General features: G+C 48.3%; 1 protein-coding gene across 10 annotated transcripts in view; it reads right to left on the bottom strand.

The window, feature by feature from the left end:
- UBR4 (ubiquitin protein ligase E3 component n-recognin 4) overlaps positions 1 to 24,653 on the bottom strand; it is a 127,950-nt gene that overhangs the window by 12,371 nt on the left and 90,926 nt on the right. For all 10 annotated transcript variants that reach the window (XM_033433099.2, XM_033433101.2, XM_033433102.2 and 7 more), the window contains 22 exons: positions 24,364 to 24,454; positions 23,940 to 24,024; positions 23,633 to 23,760; positions 20,128 to 20,257; positions 19,852 to 20,009; positions 19,000 to 19,109; positions 18,137 to 18,278; positions 17,353 to 17,434; positions 16,610 to 16,783; positions 14,467 to 14,588; positions 13,308 to 13,505; positions 12,559 to 12,639; positions 10,620 to 10,707; positions 9,972 to 10,099; positions 8,975 to 9,082; positions 8,333 to 8,452; positions 7,482 to 7,672; positions 6,867 to 7,040; positions 6,404 to 6,503; positions 2,188 to 2,406; positions 1,162 to 1,275; positions 26 to 168 (listed from right to left, as the gene is read on the bottom strand). In XM_033433099.2, coding sequence (XP_033288990.2) covers positions 26 to 168; positions 1,162 to 1,275; positions 2,188 to 2,406; positions 6,404 to 6,503; positions 6,867 to 7,040; positions 7,482 to 7,672; positions 8,333 to 8,452; positions 8,975 to 9,082; positions 9,972 to 10,099; positions 10,620 to 10,707; positions 12,559 to 12,639; positions 13,308 to 13,505; positions 14,467 to 14,588; positions 16,610 to 16,783; positions 17,353 to 17,434; positions 18,137 to 18,278; positions 19,000 to 19,109; positions 19,852 to 20,009; positions 20,128 to 20,257; positions 23,633 to 23,760; positions 23,940 to 24,024; positions 24,364 to 24,454 — 2,886 coding nt within the window. The remainder of the gene's footprint in view (positions 1 to 25; positions 169 to 1,161; positions 1,276 to 2,187; positions 2,407 to 6,403; positions 6,504 to 6,866; positions 7,041 to 7,481; positions 7,673 to 8,332; positions 8,453 to 8,974; positions 9,083 to 9,971; positions 10,100 to 10,619; positions 10,708 to 12,558; positions 12,640 to 13,307; positions 13,506 to 14,466; positions 14,589 to 16,609; positions 16,784 to 17,352; positions 17,435 to 18,136; positions 18,279 to 18,999; positions 19,110 to 19,851; positions 20,010 to 20,127; positions 20,258 to 23,632; positions 23,761 to 23,939; positions 24,025 to 24,363; positions 24,455 to 24,653) is intronic.

The raw sequence follows: 24,653 nt of genomic DNA, 5'->3' as shown, positions 1-24,653 counted from the left end.
GCCACTCCGCAAGAGCCAGGCCCACCTGACGGCAGCCAGGTGGCAATCGTAGTGCACGATGTTGAAGTGGGACACGGTGCTGTAGCCCTGCTGTTTCCGGGGCTTGTTCTCCATCTCCTCTAAGGCTACCCGCTTGGTGAAGGTATAAATGCCCAGGACCTTGGTGGGCTGCAAAGATAGATAACATAAAAAGGAGGAGAGGTGAAACTCCAAGGCAGGCTGTGAAAGGAGGTGAAGCAGAGCAGAGGGGCCCCGAGGGTCTACGATCCTAGGAAGGGATGCATTCAGGAAAGGGGGTGATGGTGAGCCCCTCAGTCCTAGGAAGTCCTAGGAAGGGATGCATTCAGGAAAGGGGGTGATGGTGAGCCCCTCAGTCTCCTGGTTAAGCACTTGGCTGGGCAGAGCCCCAGTGAAATGAGGGTGGTGGGGAGCAACTGAAATAAAGTGGATGCTGCGAGACAGAAGGGCAGAAATGCGAGCCTGAACGGTCCCTTCCTTTTTGCTTCTTTTATCTGAAAATGAAGAATAAAGTGCCTTCTTGTTAAGTCACTTGTTTTTCAAAACTGACCAGAAAGCTCCAAGGAGTCTGTGTCACAGCAGGACTTACAGGGCTCGTGGCCCAGGGTAGTGCCCCTTCGACAGGCTTGGGTGCTAAGTAATAAATTCAAGCTGGAGAGGAAGAGGGATGACTTTTAGGCCTTTAGGGGAGCAAACTGGTCACTTGCTGTTGTGCTCCTTTGGGTGTTAAATCGAGTTAGGTGGAGCCCAGAAAGCCAAGGTCCTGACCTTCTCCCCAGGTTATCTGAATATGGAAGCAGCATGATGTGTTTTTAAAAGCCCCAGGTCTGAAGTCAGAAAAGCCTGGGCTAGAACTCTGGCTCTGCTACATGAACTTTGTTTTCTCATCCATAAATTAGGGCTTTTTACAGGTTTAAAGATAAAATTACCCAGTTTACATAAAGGCTCTGGGCACAGGGCCTGGCACACAGAAGGGACCCAGTGAGTGGTAGCTGTTGATGACGATGAACACTACCGTTCAGATCAGTCTGCCTTCCCACCTTTAGAGAGGACAGCTGGCCCTAAGATACGAGCCTTGACTCTGGCCTAAGAACAAAAAGGCCTCAGGCGAGGGAGGCCACCGGGGCTTGGGACTGACCGCACCTGGAACTTGTACCCTTCCCTGCAGATGCAGCATGTGAGGCCCGGCTCCTCGATCAGCTCCTCCATCTGCTTCAGGAGCGCCGTCTTGGTCACGACCTGGCCCTTCTCATTGGTCTGTAAGGGGAACCCCAGGTGGCACGTCAGACAGGAATTTCCACGCACCCTCCCACTGCAGCTTGGGGACACGCAGGCACAGGGTTGACCTTCCACATACATGAAAAGGACTGCTGCACTGAAAGGAAATCTCTTTAGTTGGCTTCTAATGAGGGTAAAGACCCAGATTCTCCTGCTATTCTCTTCCTACAGGAACCACTGAAGCAGAGGAAACCATCCAGCGAGAGCCCTGGCAAGTTGCCACTTGCCAACAAAGAAGCCCCCTTTCTTTTCGCCAGCAAGACCGACTCTCAGCTGACAAGGGCCGCTGCAGCATGAGTCATTTACTGTTCCCATGGGAGTTTTAAAACTGCCGACACTCAAGTTCGCTGGTCTGGAGAAGGCCCTCACAGGACCTCTGCCTCCTCCAAGGTAGGACAGAAGAGCACAGAGCCCTTCTTGTCGAACAGACCCAGGTTCAAACGCCTGTCAGCCACTTGTTAGTTATGTGCCTTGCTGATTTACTTCACCTCTTAGCTTCAATTAGTTCATCTGAAAAATGGGTATAAAATCAACCTCTCAGAAAAGCACATGAGGGCTTAAATACAATCTTACAAGGAGGCTGCCTAAGCACAGTGCCTGGCATATAGTAAATCCTTGACAAACAATGATTATCACCATTTTTAATGCTTCTGCGAACTTGTTAAGTCATTTAACCTCTGAGCCTCATCCGTAGAGAACAATGATAGTCACACATCTAAGGGTTGTCGGGAAGATGAAAGAAGGTGAAGCATCTAGCGCCGTGCCCAGTACACCGACCCCCTGCCCACAGCGTTCACCTTCACCATCCCCAACCCCAGCTCTGAAACCCCAGAGCACAAATGACTGTGCCACAGGGTAGGCAAGAATGCGGGGACCCGGGCGTGGCTGTACCGTCATGCCCAGCGTGCCCAGAGCCTTCTGCCTCATGGCCATGGCCATGCGCTTCTTCTCGGCCCGGGTCTCCCTGCGGGCTGCGTCTATCTTCTTGTTTACGTCAGGGTGTTCCCGCAGTGCCTCCAGCAGGTTCTCTGCCAGGGTCCCAATGCCCTCATCGCTGGACACCTGCTCCAGTTTATGCAGGTTTGTAATGGAGTCGGTTCCGATCAGAACCTGTCAAGAAGGGACCAAAGAGATGAAGGCCTCCAATTATGTAAACAAGTGTTCTTCTCAGGAGCTTAAAGGTTTAAAAAATGTGCACAATCTCATGTCATCTGCTTGGTTTCAATCAGATTCTCTGATTTTACACTTCAAGAGATTCGGACAAATGGAGGAGGTTAGGCTCTGCCACCAACCTCTGACTAGTCACCACGCTCTTCAGTCTCCATAACCCTGTCTATAAAATGGGGGCAGGCCAGGGCCGCCATGAGGATTAAATCAGATGCCATACGTAAAGTGCTCAGCACGGTGAAAGTGAGAGGGGCTCAGATAAGAGTCCCTGGAGAAGCAGCCCCTGATGAGGCCTCAGTGGTGAACTCAGCAACCACACCAAGCAAAGAAGGCCCTTGATGTTCACAGGGGCTGTGCTGAGCTCTTCATCCGCATCCACCAAACCCAGGAGCACAGCAGTTTTCTCGACCTAGGGATTCCAGATGTACAACTACACGTGGGAGTGGGGATAAGAAAAAACTTAGAAAGAAATAGATGTAAACAAAAACCTCCTGTGCTTAAAAATGCTGGCAGCTGCTACATGACAGCACCACACTATCCACAGGGGTGGGAGAACGTCACAACACTGAAGGCAGGGGAAATCCGCAAAAGCTCTCCAGGGGAGCTCACTGCGAAATCCGCTCCACCCCATCACTGGTGAGCTGATGCCAGTTACCACACAGTTGACAATAAATCGAAAACAACAAAGCCAACTTGCAATGTGAAAGCTCAGCACTCAACTCAGGTCACTCACTAGCTCAGAGATCTATTTTCCCAGCAGGTACGCGTCCACTTCATACCTCAGCGAAATGACAGGCTGTCTCTTGTCTCATGCTCCTCAATGCTGAACTCGTAGTTCAACTGCCTACTGAATACTCCACGGGTCCCCTAGACTTAACATTAGGGCTGTGTACTGTGTGCACGTGTGTGCACACACATGAAGCCCCTCCCCACCTGAGGCTTACACTCTAGTTAGGAGGACAGAGCACACACTAATAATCTAACGTCACAGACTCTCCTCCCCCTCACTCACTCCCAAACCTCCTAGTTCCCCATCTCTTTCAATGGCATCACCACTCCTGTCACTCAGTCCAGATACGGAACGGAGTTCTTGATTCACCCAGCTTCTTCACTGCCGACGTGCAATCAATCTCCAAGTCCCATTTATTCCACCTCCCAGATCTCTGTCGAATCCATTCACTGTCCACCTCACTAACTGGAGTTCAGCCGCCATGGCCTCTCACCTAGATCACAATAAAAGCCTGCCAACTGTTCTTCCCACCTCCCTTGTCACCTCCATCCAATTCATCCTCTAGGGTACGGCCAGGCGCACTACCCTCAGGAGACAATCCACACTCTTCTCCGTGGGGCATGTGATGTGGACCCACGCTTACATCTCCAGTGCCGGCTCTTGCCACGTCTCACCTCCAATGCAACTGCTTTCAATTCCTGGAATGCTTTAAGCCCTCTCACCTCTGAACCTCTGCGGGCGCCCTATTCTCCTCTTAGAAATCCCCTTCCCTTTGACCCCTTCCACACTGCATTTACCCCCAGCTCTGTTATCACTATGTCCTCGGCTCTATCTTCCACCAGACAGTAAGCTCCCAGAGGGAGCTGTGACTGTCTCATCTGCCAACGTTGCCTCAACCTAGCGCAGCACAGGTACACGACAGGCACTACATAAATACGTGCTAAAAGAGAAGTGAATGGTCAGAAGTATGAATGCCAAGTATCTAACTAGACGAAGCCTTGTTTTTAAAAAAGAATTCAATTTAGTAACTAAGAATAAGCTTGGAATCCACTGACCTGAGTTCTCAGGTCAATGTGTTGCCACTGGCCAAATGACAATTCCGTCCCTTGACTTACCCACATTCAAAATAAAGATGTTACAAGGATAGGGGGAAAAAAATAAGTGAAAAACTCTTACGTAGGAAGAATTATCCGTAAGGTGTAATAATTATGACTATTTCCACTGAACTGAACAAAAGTTGAGTACTATAGTTATTTGAGTGAGACATATGGAAGAACCTTTACTGTAGCCAATTAACCACATTTTTGGAGTGAGTTATCAGAACAGATCACTAAATGAGAATGTGGAACTATACTCAAGATAGTCAGCTCTAAACAACCACCAAAAAATGCAGCCCTGAGGACTCTCAAAACTCAACACTGAAAACACAAACACTACTACTAGAAAATGGACAAAAAATATGGACATACATTTCACTGAAGCAGACAGACAGATGAAAGACATGAAAAGATGTGCAGTGAGTGTCATTCTCCATCAGAGAAAACAAATTAAAACCACTCTGAAACCATCACTCTACGTCTATCAGCACGGCTGACGCACCACCAAATGCTGGCGAGGATGCGGATAAAGCGGACCGCTCGCACCCTGACGATGGGAATGTGAAGCGGTGCAGCCTCTAGAAAACAGTTTGGCAGCTTCTTGTAAAACAAAATAATGCAACTACTACACAAGCCAGTAACTGCAGTCTTGGGCATTTACCCCAAAGAAATGGAAACTTATTCACACAAATACCTGCACGTGAACATTCACAGCCACTTTATTCATAGCAGCCTCAAAATGGCAACAACCCAGACACCCTTTAATGGGTGATGGTTAAACGGGTCACGGTGCACCCCCGCCATGGACACTACTCAGCAGTAAGAAGGAACAAATGACTAATATATACAACAACCAGGACAAACCGCCAAAATATTATGCCGAGTGAACAAAGACAATCCCCAAAGGTTACATGCTTTATGATTCCATTTAGTATACAACATTCTTGACAGGACAAAATTACAGAGATGGAGAAGATCAGTGGTTGCCAGGGCAGGTGGATGCGGCTATAAAAGGATAGGGACTTCCCTGGTGGCACAGTGGTTAAGGATCCGCCTGCCAACGCAGGGGACACGGGTTTGAGCCCTGGTCTGGGAAGATCCCACATGCCGCGGAGCAACTAAGCCTGTGCACCACAACTACTGAGCCTGCGCTCTAGAGGCCACGAGCCACAACTACTGAGCTCACGCACCGCAACTACTGAAGCCTGTACGCCTAGAGCCCGTGCTCCGCAACAAGAGAAACCACTGCAATGAGAAGCCCGCGCACCGCAACAAAGAGTAGCCCCCCGCTCACTGCAACTAGAGAAAGCCCTTGCACAGCAACAAAGACCCAACACAGCCTAAATAAATAAATAAATAAACAAACAAACAAATAGGACAAGAAGAGGGATCCCTGCGGCAAGGAAACGGTCCCGAATCTTGATTGCATGGATGTCAATATCCTGGCTGTGATAAATTTCCTATAGTTTTGCAAGGCCTTCCCACTGAAAGAAACTAAGTAATGGGTACGCACGACGTCTCTGTATTATTTCTTAACAACTGCGTGTAAATCTACAATAATCTCAAAATAAAAAGTTTAATTAAAAAAAAACAAATTCAGACTGGCCACCTGTCTGGGCCAATTAGGGTTTGTGAGAGTAACAGATAGCTCAGCCCAGTGACTATCAGGAAGGAGCAACCCGCGGACAGGGTTGGGCCTCCCTGAGAACGAAGTTTTTGGCTGCCTGGGGCAGAGCAGAAAATGGTAGTGATGGCATTACAAATGTCCCAGGGACTACAGCCAGAAATCGAAACTCTTTTTACCCTCTGGCCAGCCACACCCTCACAACTGCTGCTCAGCTAAGCCGTGAGATAAAGAAGCCCCACATAAGAATGAGTTGAATGAGGAAATCACAAATGAACTTGGTCCTGTCTGCACACAGAGAGATGAACCAGATGACTTCTGAGAGTCCTTCTAATCTGGGAGTCCTACATATTAGGGCAACTCCCATCTCAAGGCTAATCAAGGTGGTTACCTTCACTCAGTCGTGGCAGATGAGGAGAGAGGGTGTGGTTCCCTCCCACGACGTGTCCTGCTCCAGAATGAGGCCCGCGTTGCATGCTAGTTACTCACCTGGGTGGCAGGGTGCTGGATGGCTAACCCCCGAAGAAGTCTCAAGATAAACGGCAGGGCTGGGCGAGACAAAAACTTTTTCCAGATGTCCGCATCCAAACTGCAAAGCAGAGAGAGGCTTATGAGCAGGCCAGAGAAGCAAAGGCCACCTAGAAACCGGCTGTTGATTTTGGCTTGTTTAGATGTGACCCTACAAGCGTACCATAAAGAATCACAAAGGACCACCCAACTCAGCTGAGAAACCAGATTGAAGTGAAACCAGATAGAAGTTTCTGTTCCCTCGAAACAGAAGCCAACAAACTGCCATCCTCTCCCACAGCCCCAAGGGCTGCAGAGTCACCTTGACAGCTTCCAGAAGGGAGGGAGACCCCAAGGAAGGCAGAGGGATGCCAAGACGATGAAGGAGAAAAGGAACCAGGAAGAGGGGAAGGAAAGCAGCCCCTCTGACAGCGGTGCCGCTTACTTCTTGGCACTGGGAATGTGCTTTTTCATATAGTCAAGTGCATTCTGGGTGATTCCCTTCTGGAGAATCAGATCCTTTAGCTGATGCCCATTGCTGTTGTTCTTGATGCCAGCTGCGATTTTACAGAAGCAGTCCAGGAAGACTTTATCATCGCCACTGTGATCTTCGTCATACCTAGGAGGAAAGAGCAAAGACCCCGAGCGTGTGAAAGGAGGAACAAAAGCTGATCACGTCCTTTTCTTGGTTGACAATCTTCAATGGCATATAGGATCAAGTCTAAACTCCTGAGCATACCCTTCTCATCCGGCTCCTGCCACGCCCCCCTATCTCCCAACCCCGTCTTGCATTTTCATGTTTTTGCACACATGACTCCCTCCAGCTTGTCATATCTCCTTCCCATGTCACCAACCACTTCTCCTTCTCTGCCTCACCAGGTGCTACTTTAACACAATGTATTTTACTTTTTGCCTCCCCAGTTAGACCAAGCCCCTTAAAGGCCAGACTAGCACACAAAAATCTAATAGAAACTCATGTGATTCTTCCTTAGTCTCACAGAACTAGTTCAGGGTTTTCACAGAGACTCTCGTTTAGCTGTCTGAAATCTAAGCAACATACTTATCAAAGCTGCAGTATGGTTTGAACCGCTCCACCAAGATCTGCATTTTCTCCACCTCCCCGAAGGACAGGTATGGGATGATGCGAAGCAGGCCCTGGAGCACGCTGGGGTTGGAGCGAACAAAGGTGCTGTTGATCTGGTCCAAGAGCATCACGAGTTGATCTTTGTCACCCGTCAGGAGGAGGTTGCCCTGCAGTAAGAGAGAGGATGGGAGGCCCGCTAATAAGGTTGGGACTTTGGGGCCCTTAATGGTCATCCATTTCCATCAGAGCCATCAGAAGTAGCCCTAGAAGAACAGTGTCTCAGCACTTCCTGGGGAATAATCAGCAGTGGGAGTTCTACCTCATAAATTAGTTTCTAACTTTCTGCGGTGGCTCTGTTAATAGTCTCAGGTGGTCAAAATATACCAACACAATCTTCCCCTCCCCCGAGAGAATGCAGGCTGCCTGGTATTCATTTGGTCGTATCTCTAGCCAAACCATCAGCACCAACAAGAACAGAGGAATGTGTGGGTGTGCTAAGTGGAGAGAAACTGAACTGGGAGCTGCAGACCTGAGTTCTAGGCCTTCAACTGTACAGTCACCGACTATATGATATTGAACGGCTCACTTCGTCTCTCTGGGCTTGGAGCTTCCTCAACTGTGAATTGAGGGGTTGGACTAAGGCCCTTGTCTATCAACTGGAATAGTCAGCTTTGTTTCCTCTGAATCCAGATTTCAGGCTTTAACATAATGATGTCACCGTGAGCTGGGCAGGTTCAGTCATTCTTGGTTGACACAGCTAGACACAAACCAGCCAATGGCTGGCAATGAGACGATGTCTGCGGGTGGACAAACCGGGCTCCACTCACCTTGTCCTCACTCAGGGGCTCAGCATTGGACTCATCCAGAATGATCTCCATAATGCTAAGCACCTGCTCGGCCACAGCTGCACCACCACTGTCCTTGCTTTCTTGCTCAGCTACCAGGGCCTGCAGGAGAAGGAGGCCCAGTCACTCTAGGGACAGACCATAACCACTCACTGCTCATGGGATCTGCTCCTCAAGGATGTTCTTTGTGGCATTACATTCCGGAAATCCTGTGCGTGTGTGTGTGCGTGTACATGCATGGAGAGACATGCGGTGTGTGGGTTTTTGAGGACAGTGAAACGACGTTTCGGTTTCTTTCTGGTTGCCCTGAGGTGAGTGGCACTACTTTCCCACTGGGGTGCAGTCTGCACTGGTGTAGGGACTAACTTCCTCTTGCTTCTCATCTGAATTCAGGAAAGAAACAAGGACACTCTTGGGTGTCATGGCAGCAGCACAGGGTGAGCCAGCAGGAGGATAAGGAACGGCCTGAATAATTCAAGCCTCTGTGCCCATCAGTTAGACAGAAAGGGCTTGAAAAGGCCACAAATCCACTTCACTTGAGCCCAGAAGTGAGATGTCTTTCCCCCACCCAGGACTTCCCCCACCGAGGCTCATGCTTTGCCTTTTGCAGCCCACGCTCTTTACCAGGTTGAGAGTCCCCAGCATGACATTCAAAGTGTTCATTTCCAGCTTGACCAGCTGTTGCCGGTTGACTTTCACCTTCACGCAGTAACTGAATAATTTCAGCAGCACCTGACAAGAAAAGCCAGTCAAAACCCATGAGACCATCTGAGAGTGAAGATATGGGGACAAGCAGGAAAGAAATGTCCAAGAGGGGTCGTGTACAATCAGCAGATACTCCCCCTGAAATACAGAGGACAGCGAAGTTTCCTTAAGGAGACACGATACGGTGGCTGGGCTCTCCTGTCAGGCTTGCATCTCAACAGCAGTGTTCTCCAGCAGTAGCTCCCGTGGGCTGGGTATATATATATATATATATCTGCCGTCTCTAAAACTATGGCAAGGACACTAATTCCTTGTGGAATAGGTGATGCTCTGTTGTCTTGGGGGAAATGCCAGTACTAACTCAGACTCTGAACTAATACCAGTAAACAGAAAGATCCCAAAGCTCATGGCCCGTGGGGCTCAGAACCATGTGGCTCACTGAAAACATGGGTGCAATAATGTGTGTTCTCATGTTCCCTGGAGGTGAAAACAATAGTGTAATACGTATGATGCCTTTAGAATCCTCTACTCTTCCCTAATGAGATAGTTGGATGAATAACCAAACAAAATCCTACAAAAAATTAAAGAGTTACTTAAAGAATCCATTTTAAAAAGCAGTAATAATAATAATTGACACAAGTGCAGCTTTTTGGGGTAAGACAATTAGACACTGGTTCCACAGGTGACTAAAGAAATATAGCAGGAGGCTTGCTATCACGCTGGTTTTTCGGGAGGAGTCGCAGGGAAGAGGGGAGTGGGGGAGGGAGCCTAAAGTGCAGAGAGGGCCAAGGAAGCTGTCAGGTCCTTCACTGGCTTGCACTGGTCCACGGCACCATGCTGCCCCCTAGGGTTAAGTGGCAGGGGTCACAAGCTTCTGTCCATGGGGGCCTCTCCCACTTCGCTGCCTCCAACTCACTGTTAGAAGGTGGCGTCCCTGCTTGAAGTCTTTGATCCCTGCCAGTCTGTTAAGCATGCATTCCAGGCCCTCGCACTGGGCCATCACACCAGCCATCTTATACACTTCTTCTTCATCTTCTTCTTCGTCTGGAAGAAAAGGGAAGCCAAGTAAAAATGGAGGTGAAGCCAGGAATAAAGCACAGCCCTCTTCCAGGCCGGTGGCTACTTCCCTTTTCCGTATCTCCACTGAAGAACGTAGCCAATAAAAGGGGTCAGTATTGGATATCGAACTTCACTGTCTCACTCTTAGTAACTTTTTTTAAAGTTTAAGTCACTTAAAATTGTTAACTCAAATATGTGAAAATACACGCATTACAACCACTAACGAAAAAAACAAAAACCAAAACCCTAAATAAGGGGCCCTGAACACTCGTTTGTTGCTCGCTGCACTTCCCCCAGCGCCCCCCCACGGCCCCAGCGGTATCTGAACGGGGCCACTGATAACCGTGTTTTTCCTCAGCCAGAGGAGTAATCCCCCCTCAATTCTGAACAGAATTGCAAGAGAGCATCTGCCCAAACTGCTCCCAAGTCCCAGGACGTGAACTGCTGCTCAGAGCTCCCAGTCCTCAAACCGAACGTGCGGCGGCGTCTGTGGGAAGGGCCGTACCCGTGGTGGAGTCCAGGGACTCGATAAACTCCTCGGTGGCGTCGCCCAGCAGCCCCCGCATCCGGTAAACAATCCTCATGGGCTCTCCCTGAGCAGACAGAGGTGGAGAAATGTGCTTGTGAACAGGCCCAGAAAATGCAAAGGACTCGCCACCTGGTCTTGCTTAATGCTTCGGCAGTGTGGACAACTTCTATTTCTCTGCAGGGTCTTAACCACAAAATCTAGAATCCAGATGCACTACAATTCACTTAGTGGAAAGAAAGCTCATTTTATTTAAGGTCTACTACAGGCCAGGAGTTGTGTGAAGCATTTTACAGACACTACGTCACTTAATTTCATTGAAACTATGTAATAACTATAACAACTAGTATTTATTGTTTTTACTCTGCGCTAAGCCCTTTGCTAATTAGGCACTTTATATTACCCTTCTATACAAGGTCACGCAGCTTGTTCAAAGTTATCCAGCTATAAGCCCAGTTCTGTTTCCAAGCCTGTGCCTCCTTCAGGAGTATAAATTCTTTCTAATCAATAGGGACCACTACTCAAAGGATCAGGACGAGGGAAGTCAATTAGATCAAAGGGCTGCGATTCAAGTCTCAGGAATCAAAGGCAAGAAAACAGAATACACCAATCTCTGCCTAGGGAGATCCTGAGGTCTTCATATAACCCCACAGCAAGGAGAGGATTCATCCAAATTTCCTCAAGCTAAACCTACAACCTGAGAGAATGACTAGAAATAAGTCTTGTAAATTAGAAGATTCCAGCAACTTTCCTAAACTGGAGGATCCTGAGACTTCACTCTCCACCAGGTACCAGCTTAGGCACTCTAGCACAGGTAGTATTATCCTCATTTTGGAGGTGAGAAACGGAGGCTTGAAGTTACATTCTAGCAAATTAAGTGGGAGAGCAGGTACCATACTAATTCAAGCTGCCTGCCTCTAAGCCATGCTCAGCTTCAGGAGACGAAACCCTGGAGGGAGAGAACCTGTCAGGCCAGGTCCCAGAGCATTTCCAGCTGTGGAAGCCCAGTGGGAACTAAGAGAGGGGACAGCCATAGACCATGGACAGAAAGAGAGAGACACAGAAAACAGACACTTGTCTGTAGCTGAAGAGATGGGCTGCTTATCAGGGAAATGGGGGATAAAGTAAAAAGGGAAGCTGATGAACGCCCGGATAAAAAGGTGCCACAAACTCCAGACTTCGCCAGAAGAACCCCTTGGTGGATTAAGCACATTAATGGGAGGGACAAATGATCCCCAACTTCTTGCCTCCTGGTTCAAAAGGGGAGGCTGACGATGTATATTCTTTGGGTTCCATACCACCATTTACAAGGGCGCCCAGAGAAGCTTGTTCTGAATTTTTTAGGTGCATCAGGGATTAAATCTGTATGGTTGTTTTGATGCTAAAATGTCAGTGGGGGAAGTGGAATATCTGACTTTTATAAGCGGACAAATGGTACTGAGGTGGCCAAAAGGACCACAGCGCCATGCTTCCTTCATTTCCCTTTTCCACTCCTTCAGAACAACTGCCTTTTGAGTCTCAATTTCCCAACTAGTAAAATAAAAACTATGCTCCTCGACACAGTACTGGAAAATGTTCTGGAAAGTGAGCAAGCCCATAATAGTTGAGATTAATCTCAGTCAAGAGGTGTCCACTCTTGACAGCAAGCCCTCCCCATCACCGGGCTTCCTCAGACTTTGCCCGGGCCGGCTGCACGGCCAGGAAACGCTCACCCCTCCTGAAACTCCTCTCCCCTCACCAGTAAGCTGCCTCACAAGGAGGACAAGGTGACCGGTTTTCTCCACACCAACACCGACAGGGGAAGTAAAGGTCCTTACATGCTGCTACCACCTGGGTTCACCTGACGATGAACAACGGCTCTTCCTAGTACAAGCCTGCAAGTCAAACCACACCTCCAAGCAAGAAAACAAGCACATACCTCATTCGTGGTACACCAGACCTTCTTGTAAACCTCGGCCACAGGAAGGTCCAAACTAATGATTTTATTGTTCACTAGAAGCTGAACAGAAAAGAAAATGATGCTGTTATTTGGAAATAATTGTAAGGCAAGTAAATTTCAAGATCAAAGGGCGCTTTATGGCATAACGTCTGTGCGTCAGGGACCTATCGACTCTCTCTCTCTAAGAAATGCACATGTGTGCGCAACACGCAGAATTTTGTGCACAAGTTCAGGGGTTACAAACAGCTTTAACCCAAACCATGGACTCCAGGTTAAAAAACTGCTGAGGACCTTCTCCTATCCTGAATCCATTTCAGCTCAGCACCAAAGAAGACAATTTTCTCTATTTCACCAACAAGCTTTTCACCATGTATACGATAACACCAGACCCTAGTGTTGTCTGCCAGAAGGTACCAGATACAAGGCCAGAAATCTGCACAGGGGCTAAAGTGCCAGTATTTAGGGAGCTTAATTAACTTGGAATCCCTGGAAAGCCTCTGCCACAGCAACAAGAACAATAAAAGCCTGCGCCATGACAAGCAACAGTCACCAACCATTTGCTTCCCACGTGCCAGGCAGTGGGCAGAGCCCTTTACAGGTAATTACCCTGAACACCAGGTGGGGTAGGTAGGTGGAGATCCTTGGCCCGCATTTACAGAGGCCCAGTGTTAATCGGCTCCTGAGGGAAAGGAACCCTAACCATGACAGTGGTGTCCTATGCTTGTTACCTCCATTCCACTATCATCCTCCAGGAGAGCCACCAAGTCACAGTCCTGGCAAATCTTGTTCTTTATATCCCTCATGAGTGGCCCAATGCCTGGCTCATTGCTGCTGTACGGGTTCCCAGGCATCCTGCCCTGTAAGAAGTCTTCTTGTTGGGGATCCTTCTCCAGGGTCACAAAGAACTCAGTGACTTCATTCTCCTCCTAAAGGAAAGAAGGAAGCAGAAGGGATGGCATAAGTATACGTACAGAGGGATGGCAGAGACCTTTTTGATTTAGACCATGCTACCTTGCTCACGGACACCCTGAGGAAAACACACGAAACTCATCCAGCCCCTTACACATTTAAAGACATAAAGGATAAGAAGCTCAGAGGTGATTCAAAAATCCAAATATAATTCAAATAGCCTTAAATATCAAGCACGTCCTCTGAAACTTAAGGGGAGATTAGAAGGGAAAGCCTAACAAAATAAGCAGACGAGGAGTGACCCATGAAAGCTGGATCACTGACACGAGGGCAGAGAGGGCTCTCCTCCTGCTCGTCTCATGCGATGCCAACCAATCTGGGGCCAGACGACTTTGTCCCTGGTGACCCTCCAGTCAAGGAAAGGGTCTTCTCTATATTATACAATATTCAGGCACGCCCAACCCCACTGATCTCTCATCGTTAACTGACGATGCCAGTGTTCTTCATTCTTCCTCAATAACAGGAGGGGATCTTTGGATCATACCACGCTTCTATATAGTTCGGGCTACGGAAACAAGTACGCCGGCATCCAAGCGTGCACAGAACATGGGCAGGGAAAGAAGGAGGGGGGTGAAAATTTCCTTACGCCCTAGCTCAGCATTGCTTCTTCCACAGCATATTGGATTAATACCAGGATCTGGGCAACGGGGCGCCAGACCTAGCTCAAAAAGAAAGATTGATTTTGACTCTGAATCTAGGAAATGAGACCAGGGAAGGTCTTTAGATTTCCCACCATGTGGAACGGGAATATTATGAGGTTGCTTCTGTTTTACATGCGGTGCTTCCTAAAACACTGCCTGAACAGGCCACCGTTGGTACGATTACCCATGACTATAATGAATCAGCAAGAGGCTTCATGGAGAAATGGCTCATGCTGACACCCCGAGAGCCACGGGAAGCACCACTGCTCATGCTTACAGGATAGATGATGCTGCAGAGCCTCTCAAAGATGAAGACAGGAGTCCGGTAGTCATCCAGATTGTAGCGCTTGGCTGTCTCAATGCACACGGCCATGAAAGCCTTGGTTTCCGATTCTGTACCTACCAGAAATCAGTGTGGCCAAGTCAGTTAGGAAAGAGCTTCACACACGGAAACTAAGATGAGACTTTAAATGAAGTTCCGTCACTGACAGATTCTTTCTGCCTAGCAAGTCTTTCAATGTCCTATGTGGCAATATCAGTATTTCAACTGGAAACCTGAAGCTGACTGATTCTCATACTCAGACCACATTCCATTTGAAAGCCTTAATACCCAAGTCAACACAGAGCAGCACAGTTAGTTGTGTACACGTCTTGCTCCCTCTGGGAATTATAACCTTGCATCCTCTTGCCCAAAATAGGTACCCAAAAATGTCAAATAATGATCCTAACTGCATTCCAGTCAAATCAAAAGGAAGTTATAGTTTTCAGTTTCATTCTAAAAGGTTAAGTAGATCGCCCTCTATAAATGAAAGAGATAAACTTCAAGTCATATATGCAAGTGCTGTAATAACGCTCTTGAAAAGGGTCCAGTTGCCAAGGTCACAAACCAGCTCAGCAAGACAGCTGAAAATGGCACCAGAAGGACCTCCGTGTCTGGCAATACAGCAGACTATGTCCCCTGACCTACTTTCCACTCCTCCACTTAAAAACAATTTAAAATATTGAATAAAAAGGTATCAGTGAACTGCCCCACTAGCAAAGAAAGCCACAGCCCCAAAATTAAGAAAAATTGGGAACCCAGGGAGGTTAGCAAAGCACTGAGGCGAATTTTTGCCATGAGCTTTCATTTCAATAACCTGCCAGGATCTGAGAGCTGGATACAAAACCACAAATCTGCCAAGGTGGAGAATCTGGCAGGAACCACCCCGTATACACATACATGTAAACCTGGTACCCCAAAAGAGCTACATCCTTGGTGTAAGGGTCAACTAAAAAGAACTCTCCCTTTCCCCCAAGCAAATCAATGAAAGGACATTGTCTTCCCTCAAAATGCGGCACTGAGTAGAGGGGGGAAAAAAATCTCCAAGAACTCACAACAAGCTGTTCCTCACAGGCGTTTGTGGCTCACACTATCTAGGAGGTCTGAAAAATCTAAGGTCAGAACTTTGTTGAAGGCGGCCCTGGGATGGCTGTACCCTGAGATGCCTCACAGAAGCGGTTACAAATCTTCTCTGGAAAAACCCTCCTTTGACTCGGGTCCTGAAGAATTTCCACAGATAAACCCTCAAAACACGAGCTCACAGTCAAAAAAACCACAAAATGCAAAAAGATTTAAGGCACCATAAGCAAGAGCCAAAAAAACAAACAACAGAATTAGATCAATAAATACTTCAAATTTTAGAATCATCAGACACAGAAATAAGTTTGCTTTGCTGAAAGACTGTAAAAGGAGGAGGAAATGTCAGTAAAAAACTAGAGACTATAAAGTCTACACAGAACTGCAAGAATTCAATGGGTAGATTAAAAAGATAACAGAGTGAAGAAAAAATTAATGAACTGAATGACACGGTACAGGATGGAAGACATTATCCAAAATCAACATAAAGATACAATGAGATGGACACTACGAAAGAGAGAGGAAGACACAGGGATGACAGAGAGTGGAGCTCCACAAGGACAAGGAGAAAGAAGAGAGCAGAGGCAACTGAAGAGATGATGGCTGAGAATCTTCCAGCACCAGTGAAAGACACCAACATGAGAACTTTTGACCTCTTCCCACACTATGAGCTCAATATAAAAAGTCAAAACTGGGAACTCCCTGGCAGTCCAGTGGTTAGGACTCTGTGCTTCCACTGCAGGGGGGCACGGGTTCGATCCCTGGTCGGGGAACTAAGATCCCACAAGCTACATGGCGCAGCCAGTATAAAATAAGTCCCAAATGACTGAGGCCAGCAATGGAATTTTATAACCCCAAGAACCAACAGTCTCAAGAGAAATTTCTTCTCCTTCTTTCCTTGAATGTGAGATGTTTGCTGCCCTTGCTCTGGCTCTGAGGAAGTTGGGGAAATCAGACCAGTGTACCTAAGTGGAGCCAGAAGGGACATGGGAATCTCGGGCTGCAGGCTGCTGGGTGGTGCTACCTGTGGTCATGTCCTCCAGCATCTCCAGCAGCATGTCCTGGGTCTCGTCAATCAGCTTGGTCCTCTGCACCACCAGCTTCCGCAAGCACAGGTATCCATTCAGCACAGTACCCACCAAGCGACTTTTAAAGTGCCTTTTGATGGATTCCACCTCCACGAAGGAGGAAAGAAGGCCTGTGGGGACAGGAAAAAGTTGCTACAAGAGTTCCGAATGAGAATTAAGCAAAGAAGGCTTAATTCATCCTCAAAAGATGACGGGCAACTCAAAAGCAGGGAAACACTATCTTTGTGCTTGGCATGGGGCATGCTCAATGATGTGAACTGGTCAATAGCCAACAGATGCTCAAAGACATAAAGCCATCCCTGAGGAGAGGGCTTCCCTGGTGGCGCAGTGGTTGAGAGTCTGCCTGCCGACGCAGGGGACACGGGTTCGTGCCCCGGTCCGGGAAGATCCCACGTGCCGCGGAGCGGCTGGGCCCGTGAGCCATGGCCGCTGAGCCTGCGCGTCCGGAGCCTGTGCTCCGCAACAGGAGAGGCCACAACAGTGAGAGGCCCACGTACCGCAAAAAAAAAAAAAAAAAAAGACGTAAAGCCATCCCTGAGGAGAAAAACGCAGACCTCAAAAGTGCAGTGTGGTCAACATGAGAGAGAAGAGAGTCAACCACAGCAACCAAGGAACTAAAGGTCAGTCCCCAAACTATACCCAGGGTGCCCTAAAGGAAGGGCTGGGAGGCTCTCTCTACCTGTGAGACTCTTGAGGGCATAGCCCTGCTGCAGATCAGTGCTCAGGGTGGCCTCCTCCAGGGCCAACAAGCGGGCTATTTCCTAAACAGGACAATAAGCACAGTTAGTGTGACAGCACTGCCAACGACACTGGTCCACCCCACCACTGGTCCAGGAACTGGCAGCACCATCTTTTTATTCTAATGCTCTCTCAAGCTGAGAGAGCATTTGCAGAACTTTGCAGAACTCCTTTCCAAGAAGCCAAGGACAGTTGCAATGACGTTAAGGGACTGCTTAAAAATGGAGAACAGTCCAAGTGACCCCAACAGACTGCATAACCTCATGATGAACACAATGAAGTCACAGAAGTAACCACACGCAGATCTCAGAAATACTGCAGGGTCAGTTCCAGACCACTGCAATAAAGCGATTACTGCAATAAAGCGAGTCACACAAATTTGTTTGTTTTTTCCCATGAATATAAAACTCACGTCTACACTTGACAGTAATCTAGTAAGTGTGCAATAGCTTATGTCTAAGAAAACAATGTCTATACCTTAATTAAAAACTAATGTTGTTGGAAAAATGGCGCCGATAGTCTTATGATGCAGCATTGCCACAAACCTTCAATTTATCAAAAACCCGCAGTCGCCTGCAAAGTGCAATAAGGCAAGGTATGCCTGCATTTTCAACAAATGTTTCTTCTTGGTATAAAAGAACACCACAAAGTTCACGCAGAGAAAGAGGACAACGAAAGCAGAGCTAGGGAAAGGGGCTCTGCTGGGCTGGGTGAGACGGAGGTACCTTGGTGATGAGGTTGCCCACGTAGGGCAGGACTCCTCGAGCTGCCAGGTAGACTTTCCAGTGAGCTGAAGTGATGAGCTTCTGGTAGAGCGCCAGGTACTCGGCGGCACACTCCCCGGCTACGCTCAACTCGTCCAGGTAACTGCCATGGAGAGACAGGCACTGAGAAAGAACTCAAACAGCTGCAACAGTCCTGACAGCTCCTCTTTGCTTCTTCCATCTTTCATGCCTCTGCTGTCCTTCACTCCCTCTTCCATGGAAGGAAGGGGGTGGGGCGAGAAAACCCCAAACTCCCCACTCGGGAACTCCCCACACTTGGGGAAAGCTCAAGAGCACACAACAGGGAATGCAGTGCAACAAACTATACACGTTTGGAACAATAAAGCACCAAAATATGAATGGCGGTTACTGGGGCAGCACGAGTATGGCTGTGACTGAGTCACTCACAAGGTAAGTTTACCAGAGTTTAGTGGCCAATAATGTGGGCTTTGGAATTAGACTGCCTGGATTCAAATCTTGCCTTCCAGTAGATAAGTTAATTAACCACTTTAAGCCCAGATAAGGATTAAATGAGACAGTGCATGCCAAGCACTTATAAGCTCATAAGATCTCAAAAAATACTAGCTGCTGAAATTCTGCTGCTCTATTACCACCACCACCACTGCTACTACCACTACAATTGCACTATCACTACAATTCAGCTTTTTAGAACTTTTCTGTTTCTGTGATCTTCTACAAGGAATGAGACAGTTACAGAGCACAGGTGCGCCTCCAGTCACCCTGATCTATGGATTCCCCTGGGAAAGTGGGAAGGGCTCGAGATGAAGTCCAACCACCCTGCCCATCCCACTCTCAAACAGTACCTGGTGAGGAGGTCGAGGACCTGCTGCTTGCGGCTGGGAATGGTGGCCAGAGCTTCCACTATGGTACAGGCTGCCTGCCGTGCAGCCTGCGTCGCGGGAGTAAAAAGCACCTGTGGGGTATGGACAGAAGCCCCGGCTCAACTAACAGCCTCTCATCAGGCCCCGCAGGGCACAGTCAACTGCCACCCATCCAGAGGAAGTCCTCTGAGTACCTCTCTAGGAAAGGTTAAAGGTAAAAATCACCAGCTAACACAAGATCAGACTGCTGCAGGCTGGTAAAGAGGCTGCCTAAGAGCCACCTTCTTCATGGAGATTTTCTCTATCAACTACTCTGGAGAATGTACCCAAGATGACTGAAGTAGGAAAAAAGACAAGCAGGAATTCTCCTTAGCAAAGACATCTATAATTCTATTTTGGGGACAGCTACACGGTGAACACTTAACATTTAATGTAAACCAGTTATTTATGTTATGAACCAATGGACAAATGAATTCTCTAAAATATAATTACTTTAATCTTTAAGAACATTAGCTGGAAAGAGGAAGAGGACAGCAGAAGATATGAAAGGTGGAAGGAGAAAGGGGAGTACAGGCACTGAGGCTCAGGTCCGTTCAGTGGTCAGGAAGGAGACCAGAGATCACGAGCTTGATGAGAAGGCGGAAAGAGTTCTGTTTCGGCCAGTCCACCACGCTGGCGGCGGCAACCGAGAACCTCTACCTATGTGAAAGGAAGCAATAATAACAAAGAGAAAGAAGAGAAAGCAGAGCAGACAAGTGGGGAGGAGTAGAAACACCCTGCTCGGGATCTGAGGCCAGCACAGCAGGGCGAGGGGCGCAGGAGACGCTCACTCACTTGCCGCAGCCAGTTGTTGTGGCCCAGCTTGAGATCCAAGGGGGAGGTCCTCTTCCCCCGACGACTCAGGAACTGCTTCCACCGCCACACGTACTTCTCAGTCAAATAGAGATGGTGGAGCTCTGATTTGCTGGGGGACTTCCCGTTGCCATCGATCCCTGGCAGGCAAAGGGGTGCAGGGAGAGGTAAGGAGAAGAAAGGGACAGAAAGGGGGGGATTGTGGGGCTGCTGGGATGGGGTAGGAATGACCGATTTCTCATGAAGAGACAGACACACCTCTGATAGGAAGACACTTCTTCCAGGCTTCATAGGATGCCTTGGGGTCTCTCTTGAGCCAGAGCTGAGCCTGGGCATGGATCTCATTGCAGTATGGCTTAACTGTGGTAAGGGCCTCGACAGGAACATCCTGCAGGAGGAAAGCGGACAAGGTGAGAGAGCCTGAGGGCACATCTGAGCCACAGCTGCAATACAATAGCACTGGCACCCCAAGGGGACATATGCAAAGGCAAGAATGTTGAAGGATCAATAGTCATGTCTTTTATGCCCCCATATGTTCCTTTAAAGCATTTTGATCTAATTTAGCAGTAGCAACTCCGTGCTGAGCTTAGGGTCACTGATTTTGACTGTGCAGGATAAGGTGTAACTGGCTTCCTGCAGACAGTCTTATAGCCACATATACTAATTCCTATCCCAAGGCTGATTTGTAGTTTCCCAAACATAAATCTTCAAGGGGTCACTAAGCAGCCTCCAGAATTTAAAGAGCCATAACTAATCCCAAGGAGCCTACACAGCAGAGCCCCAGGACTCTGGGTTCTCAAACTTTTTGACCTCAGGATCCCATTACTCTTAAAAATTACTGACTCCAGGGCTTCCCTGGTAGCGCAGTGGTTGAGAGTCCGCCTGCCGATGCAGGAGACACGGGTTCGTGCCCCGGCCCCGGAGGGTCCCACATGCTGTGGAGTGGCTGGGCTTGTGAGCCATGGCCGCTGAGCCTGCGCATCGGGAGCCTGTGCTCCACCAACGGGAGAGGCCACAGCAGTGGGAGGCCCGCGTACCGAAAAAAAAAAAAAAATTACTGACTCCAAAGAGTTCTTGTGTGTGTAGCTCTCTCCATCAATATGTACCTATTAAAAATTAAGGTTCAGCAATTCTTAAAATATTTATGAATTCATTTAAAAGTAAGAATAAATCCATTACCTGGCAACCTAAATAACATTTTTTATATTTCCCAAAACAAAAATAATCTAGAGAAAAGAGTTGCACTGCTTTATATTTTTGAAACTGTTTAAAGACTGCCTTAATAAGACAGCTGGATTCTTATACCTGCTTCTGAGTTCAAACTGTTGTGATATGTTGTTTGAGGTGAAGTACTACTCACACAGATATTTAGTTGGAAAAAAGAATATTGTAATAGGTTTTTCAATTAATTGTGGATTTTTTCTTTAATACTAAACCAAAATTTAACAAATTATAGGTTCGTAAAGACTGGCTAGAATGAGGAATCTGAAACCAATCAATAAATGTTTCGTATTCCATTCCACTAAAATTCATCGTTTACTCTCACATGATTCGGTAACATGTACTGGTCGTTTGGAAAATACTGGTTCACCAAGTTACGTCAATTCCTCTTTAAGTGATAAGCTCACTTTATTCACTTCATAAGAAAACGTCTACCAAACACCCAATTCTGAACAACCACAATTTGCCCATCAGCCCTCCTTTCAAGCACAAACAGGGTTCCATGAAAAGAGCAACTCGTTCAGCTTGCAGCGCAGTCACACAAGTGCTTTTCCCCAGGACAACCGCTGCGCTGCAGTGCGCCAGGGCACTGTCTCTGGGCCTCGCACATCGTCTTGCTGAATATTAAAAAGATTAGCTGGCCTTCCCTGGTGGTGCAGTGGTTAAGAATCCGCCTGACAACGCAGGGGACACGGGTTCGAGCCCTGGTCCGGGAAGATCCCACATGCTGCGTAGCAATGAAGCCCGGGCGCCACAACTACTGAGCCTGCACTCTAGAGCCCACGAGCCACAACTACCGAAGCCCACGTGACTAGAGCCTGTGCTCCGCAACAAGAGAAGCTACCGCAACGAGAAGCCCGTGCACCGCAACGAAGAGTAGGCCCCGCTCGCCACAACTAGAGGAAGCCTGCACGCAGCAACGAAGACCCAACACAGCCATAAATAAATAAATTAAATAAATAAAATTTTTTAAATCATTTAAAAAAAAAGATTAGCACTCAGGAGTCAAGATTTACTAAAATTAACCTGCGAGGCTTCATCAAGGACACTCTAGAGGGAAAGTGCACGGCAGGGAAGAGCACGGCTCTGAGTGGAGCTGGGCCCACAGCCTCTTCGTGCTAAGCCTCCAGTGGCCTCACCATCACTGACTTGGCACCATCAGCACGAATGCCACGAAACAGTGAAGAGGGCAAATCACGTCTTAGGGTAATTATGAAAGCAATGTTGACCTCACAGATTCCCTGGGAGTCTTGGGAACACCCAGGGATCTATGAGCCAAACTTTGAGAACTGCTGCTCTCTTTAGGCTAAAACTAAGCAAAATGTGAGGCTTCAGTGCTCAGAGAGTAAGAACCCTGTGGAAATCTTTTACCTCACACCGTGGGAAAAATGACAGTTACGTGGGGATGAGGTTCCTCTTTTCAATCAACAACCAATTTTTATTTGCTGAGACTTAGCTCTGAGGCGAAGTAAACCTTCATCAAAGGGAAGGAAGCGGGGTCTGAGGACTGTCCGGGCAGACCAGGGAAGGGAAACAGAGTAAACTGTTCATTGCCCAGCTTCCTCCCTACTGCTTACTACTCAGAATCCTACAATGAAGACTTCATTTCCCACCAAGGGATTCCATCAGGATGGAGCAGGAAGGAGAATGGCCCAAGGACTACAAAGATGGATAAGAGGCACTGACGGCCTCAGGCACGGCCAAGGGAAAGAATTACGGCCCGACTGGTGTAAGCAAGTTCATCTGTGGCTAGGCCATTTTAGGATTAAAAACTTGGCTTTATTCATTCACTTAACAATGATTTGCTGAGTGGCTATTATAATGCTAGACACCACGCTATGCACTGGACATAAAAACATCTTAGTAAGACAATCCCTGGATTCGAGGAGCTCATAGCCAGCCTAGCAGAGAACTGGTTAATTGAAGGAGCAGCTGACAAAATGAAGGCGAGCATTCCAGGCAGAGGAGACACCATACAGCCACAAGTAACAGTTATTAAGGATTAACATGGGCCAGACACTGCTCTGAGCACTTGACCTGCATTAAGTCATTTACTCTTCCCAACACTTCAGGTGGAAGCTGTATTCCCATTTTATAGATGGGGTAACCAAGCAACCTAAGTTAAATAACATGCCCAAGTCACAGTGCTAGTGAATGGAAGAGCTCGGATTTGAAATCAAGAGGTCTGCCTCAGAGCCCAGGACTTCCACCACTGCGCAAAACTGCACGTACAAAGGCACAGGGGTAGGAAAGAACACTGTGTCCTCTGGGAGCTGCGAGTCATCTGACGGGACCGGAGAAAGAGGCAGTCCTCCACGGCTAACCACTTTGTTCTATGCGTTTGTATTTCTGTGTTTGTTTTTCTCTTGAGTTCCCTCTGAGAAACATTCCTTCTCAAAAACCCCAACCCATCTCCGCTGAACTGCCGCAAAGGAAGCATCGGTACCGCCCAGGGAGAGCGAGTTCAGGTGAGCAGAGGCCTTTAGAGGCAGGTCAGGTGCTGGCCAGGGCCTGCACCCCGCCCTCCCTCTTGGCCCCGTACCTTGTTCTTCTTGCTGGTGGGAGCAGGTGGTTTAATCAGCTTCTGCAAGATCCGCAGGCACATGAGGGTAATGTTCTCAACAACCACGGGAGTCTTAATGTTCACGGCCATGAGGAAAAGGCTGAGTGCTGGGCAGAGGAAGGAAAAGCAGAGTCACACGTGATCATAGAACACATCACGCCTGCCGTGGCAAGGCTGCCCAAGCACAGCTTCCCCTGCCCTCTCCCGCCCTGCGCCTAGGACTGCGCCCTGAAGCCTCCTCTCCTTTCTCTGGCAAGCTGCTAACCAGACGTCCCCCCAAACTCACCACAGCGTAAGCGGAGCTCCCAGCAGCTGTCCTCCTTCGAGATAGAGTCTGTCAGCAACAGCATTTCATACTGAAGGCTACTTGCCTAGAAGGCCAACAGGAACAGACATGAGTAGAGGAGGGTCTGCAGGGTCAATCCCAGGACTAGGGCTCACGTCCATGCTCAGATCCAGGGACTCAGCATTAGAACGTCTGGTCACAGGTGGACCATCAGAGAGACAGTGGAGAGATGGAGACCCTCCACAGGGCCAACCACTCATTTCTCTTCTCTCTGAGGTTGACTCTGACCTGGGAAAATCTTTGTGGGACATGAGCTCTGCAAATGTGCCGCTCCCTCCCTCCCTCTCGTCTCTGCAAACGAGACCGGCGGGGAGGAAGCCGAGGGAATGAAGGCAGAGAGTGAGGAGACGGCCAGCCTGCTCACCAGATCAGGATTGGCCCAGTGGCCCTTCAGGGCTGTGGAGACTTTGCCAATAATCAGGTCGTTCATTTGCTGGGTGGCCTCTGGATTGTCCCTAGGGAAGCAGAGAAAGGAGTCCTGTTATTCACCATTGGCTGTGTCCCTCCTTTGCACTTGAAGGAGCCCAGAGAAAAGGAAATCAATGTCTAGGGCTACCCAGCCTTCCCAGGGGCAAGAAGACACACTAGCCCCACAAAACCCTGCTGTGTAAAAAAAAGGGCACGCCCCAGCCGCCTTTCCTGGGAGGAGACGCC

This window comes from Orcinus orca, chromosome 1, assembly GCF_937001465.1.
Source record: "Orcinus orca chromosome 1, mOrcOrc1.1, whole genome shotgun sequence".
Classification (NCBI taxonomy): domain Eukaryota; kingdom Metazoa; phylum Chordata; class Mammalia; order Artiodactyla; family Delphinidae; genus Orcinus; species Orcinus orca.
The sequence above is the reverse complement of the archived record's forward strand: the minus strand, read 5'-3'. Positions and strand labels throughout refer to the sequence as shown.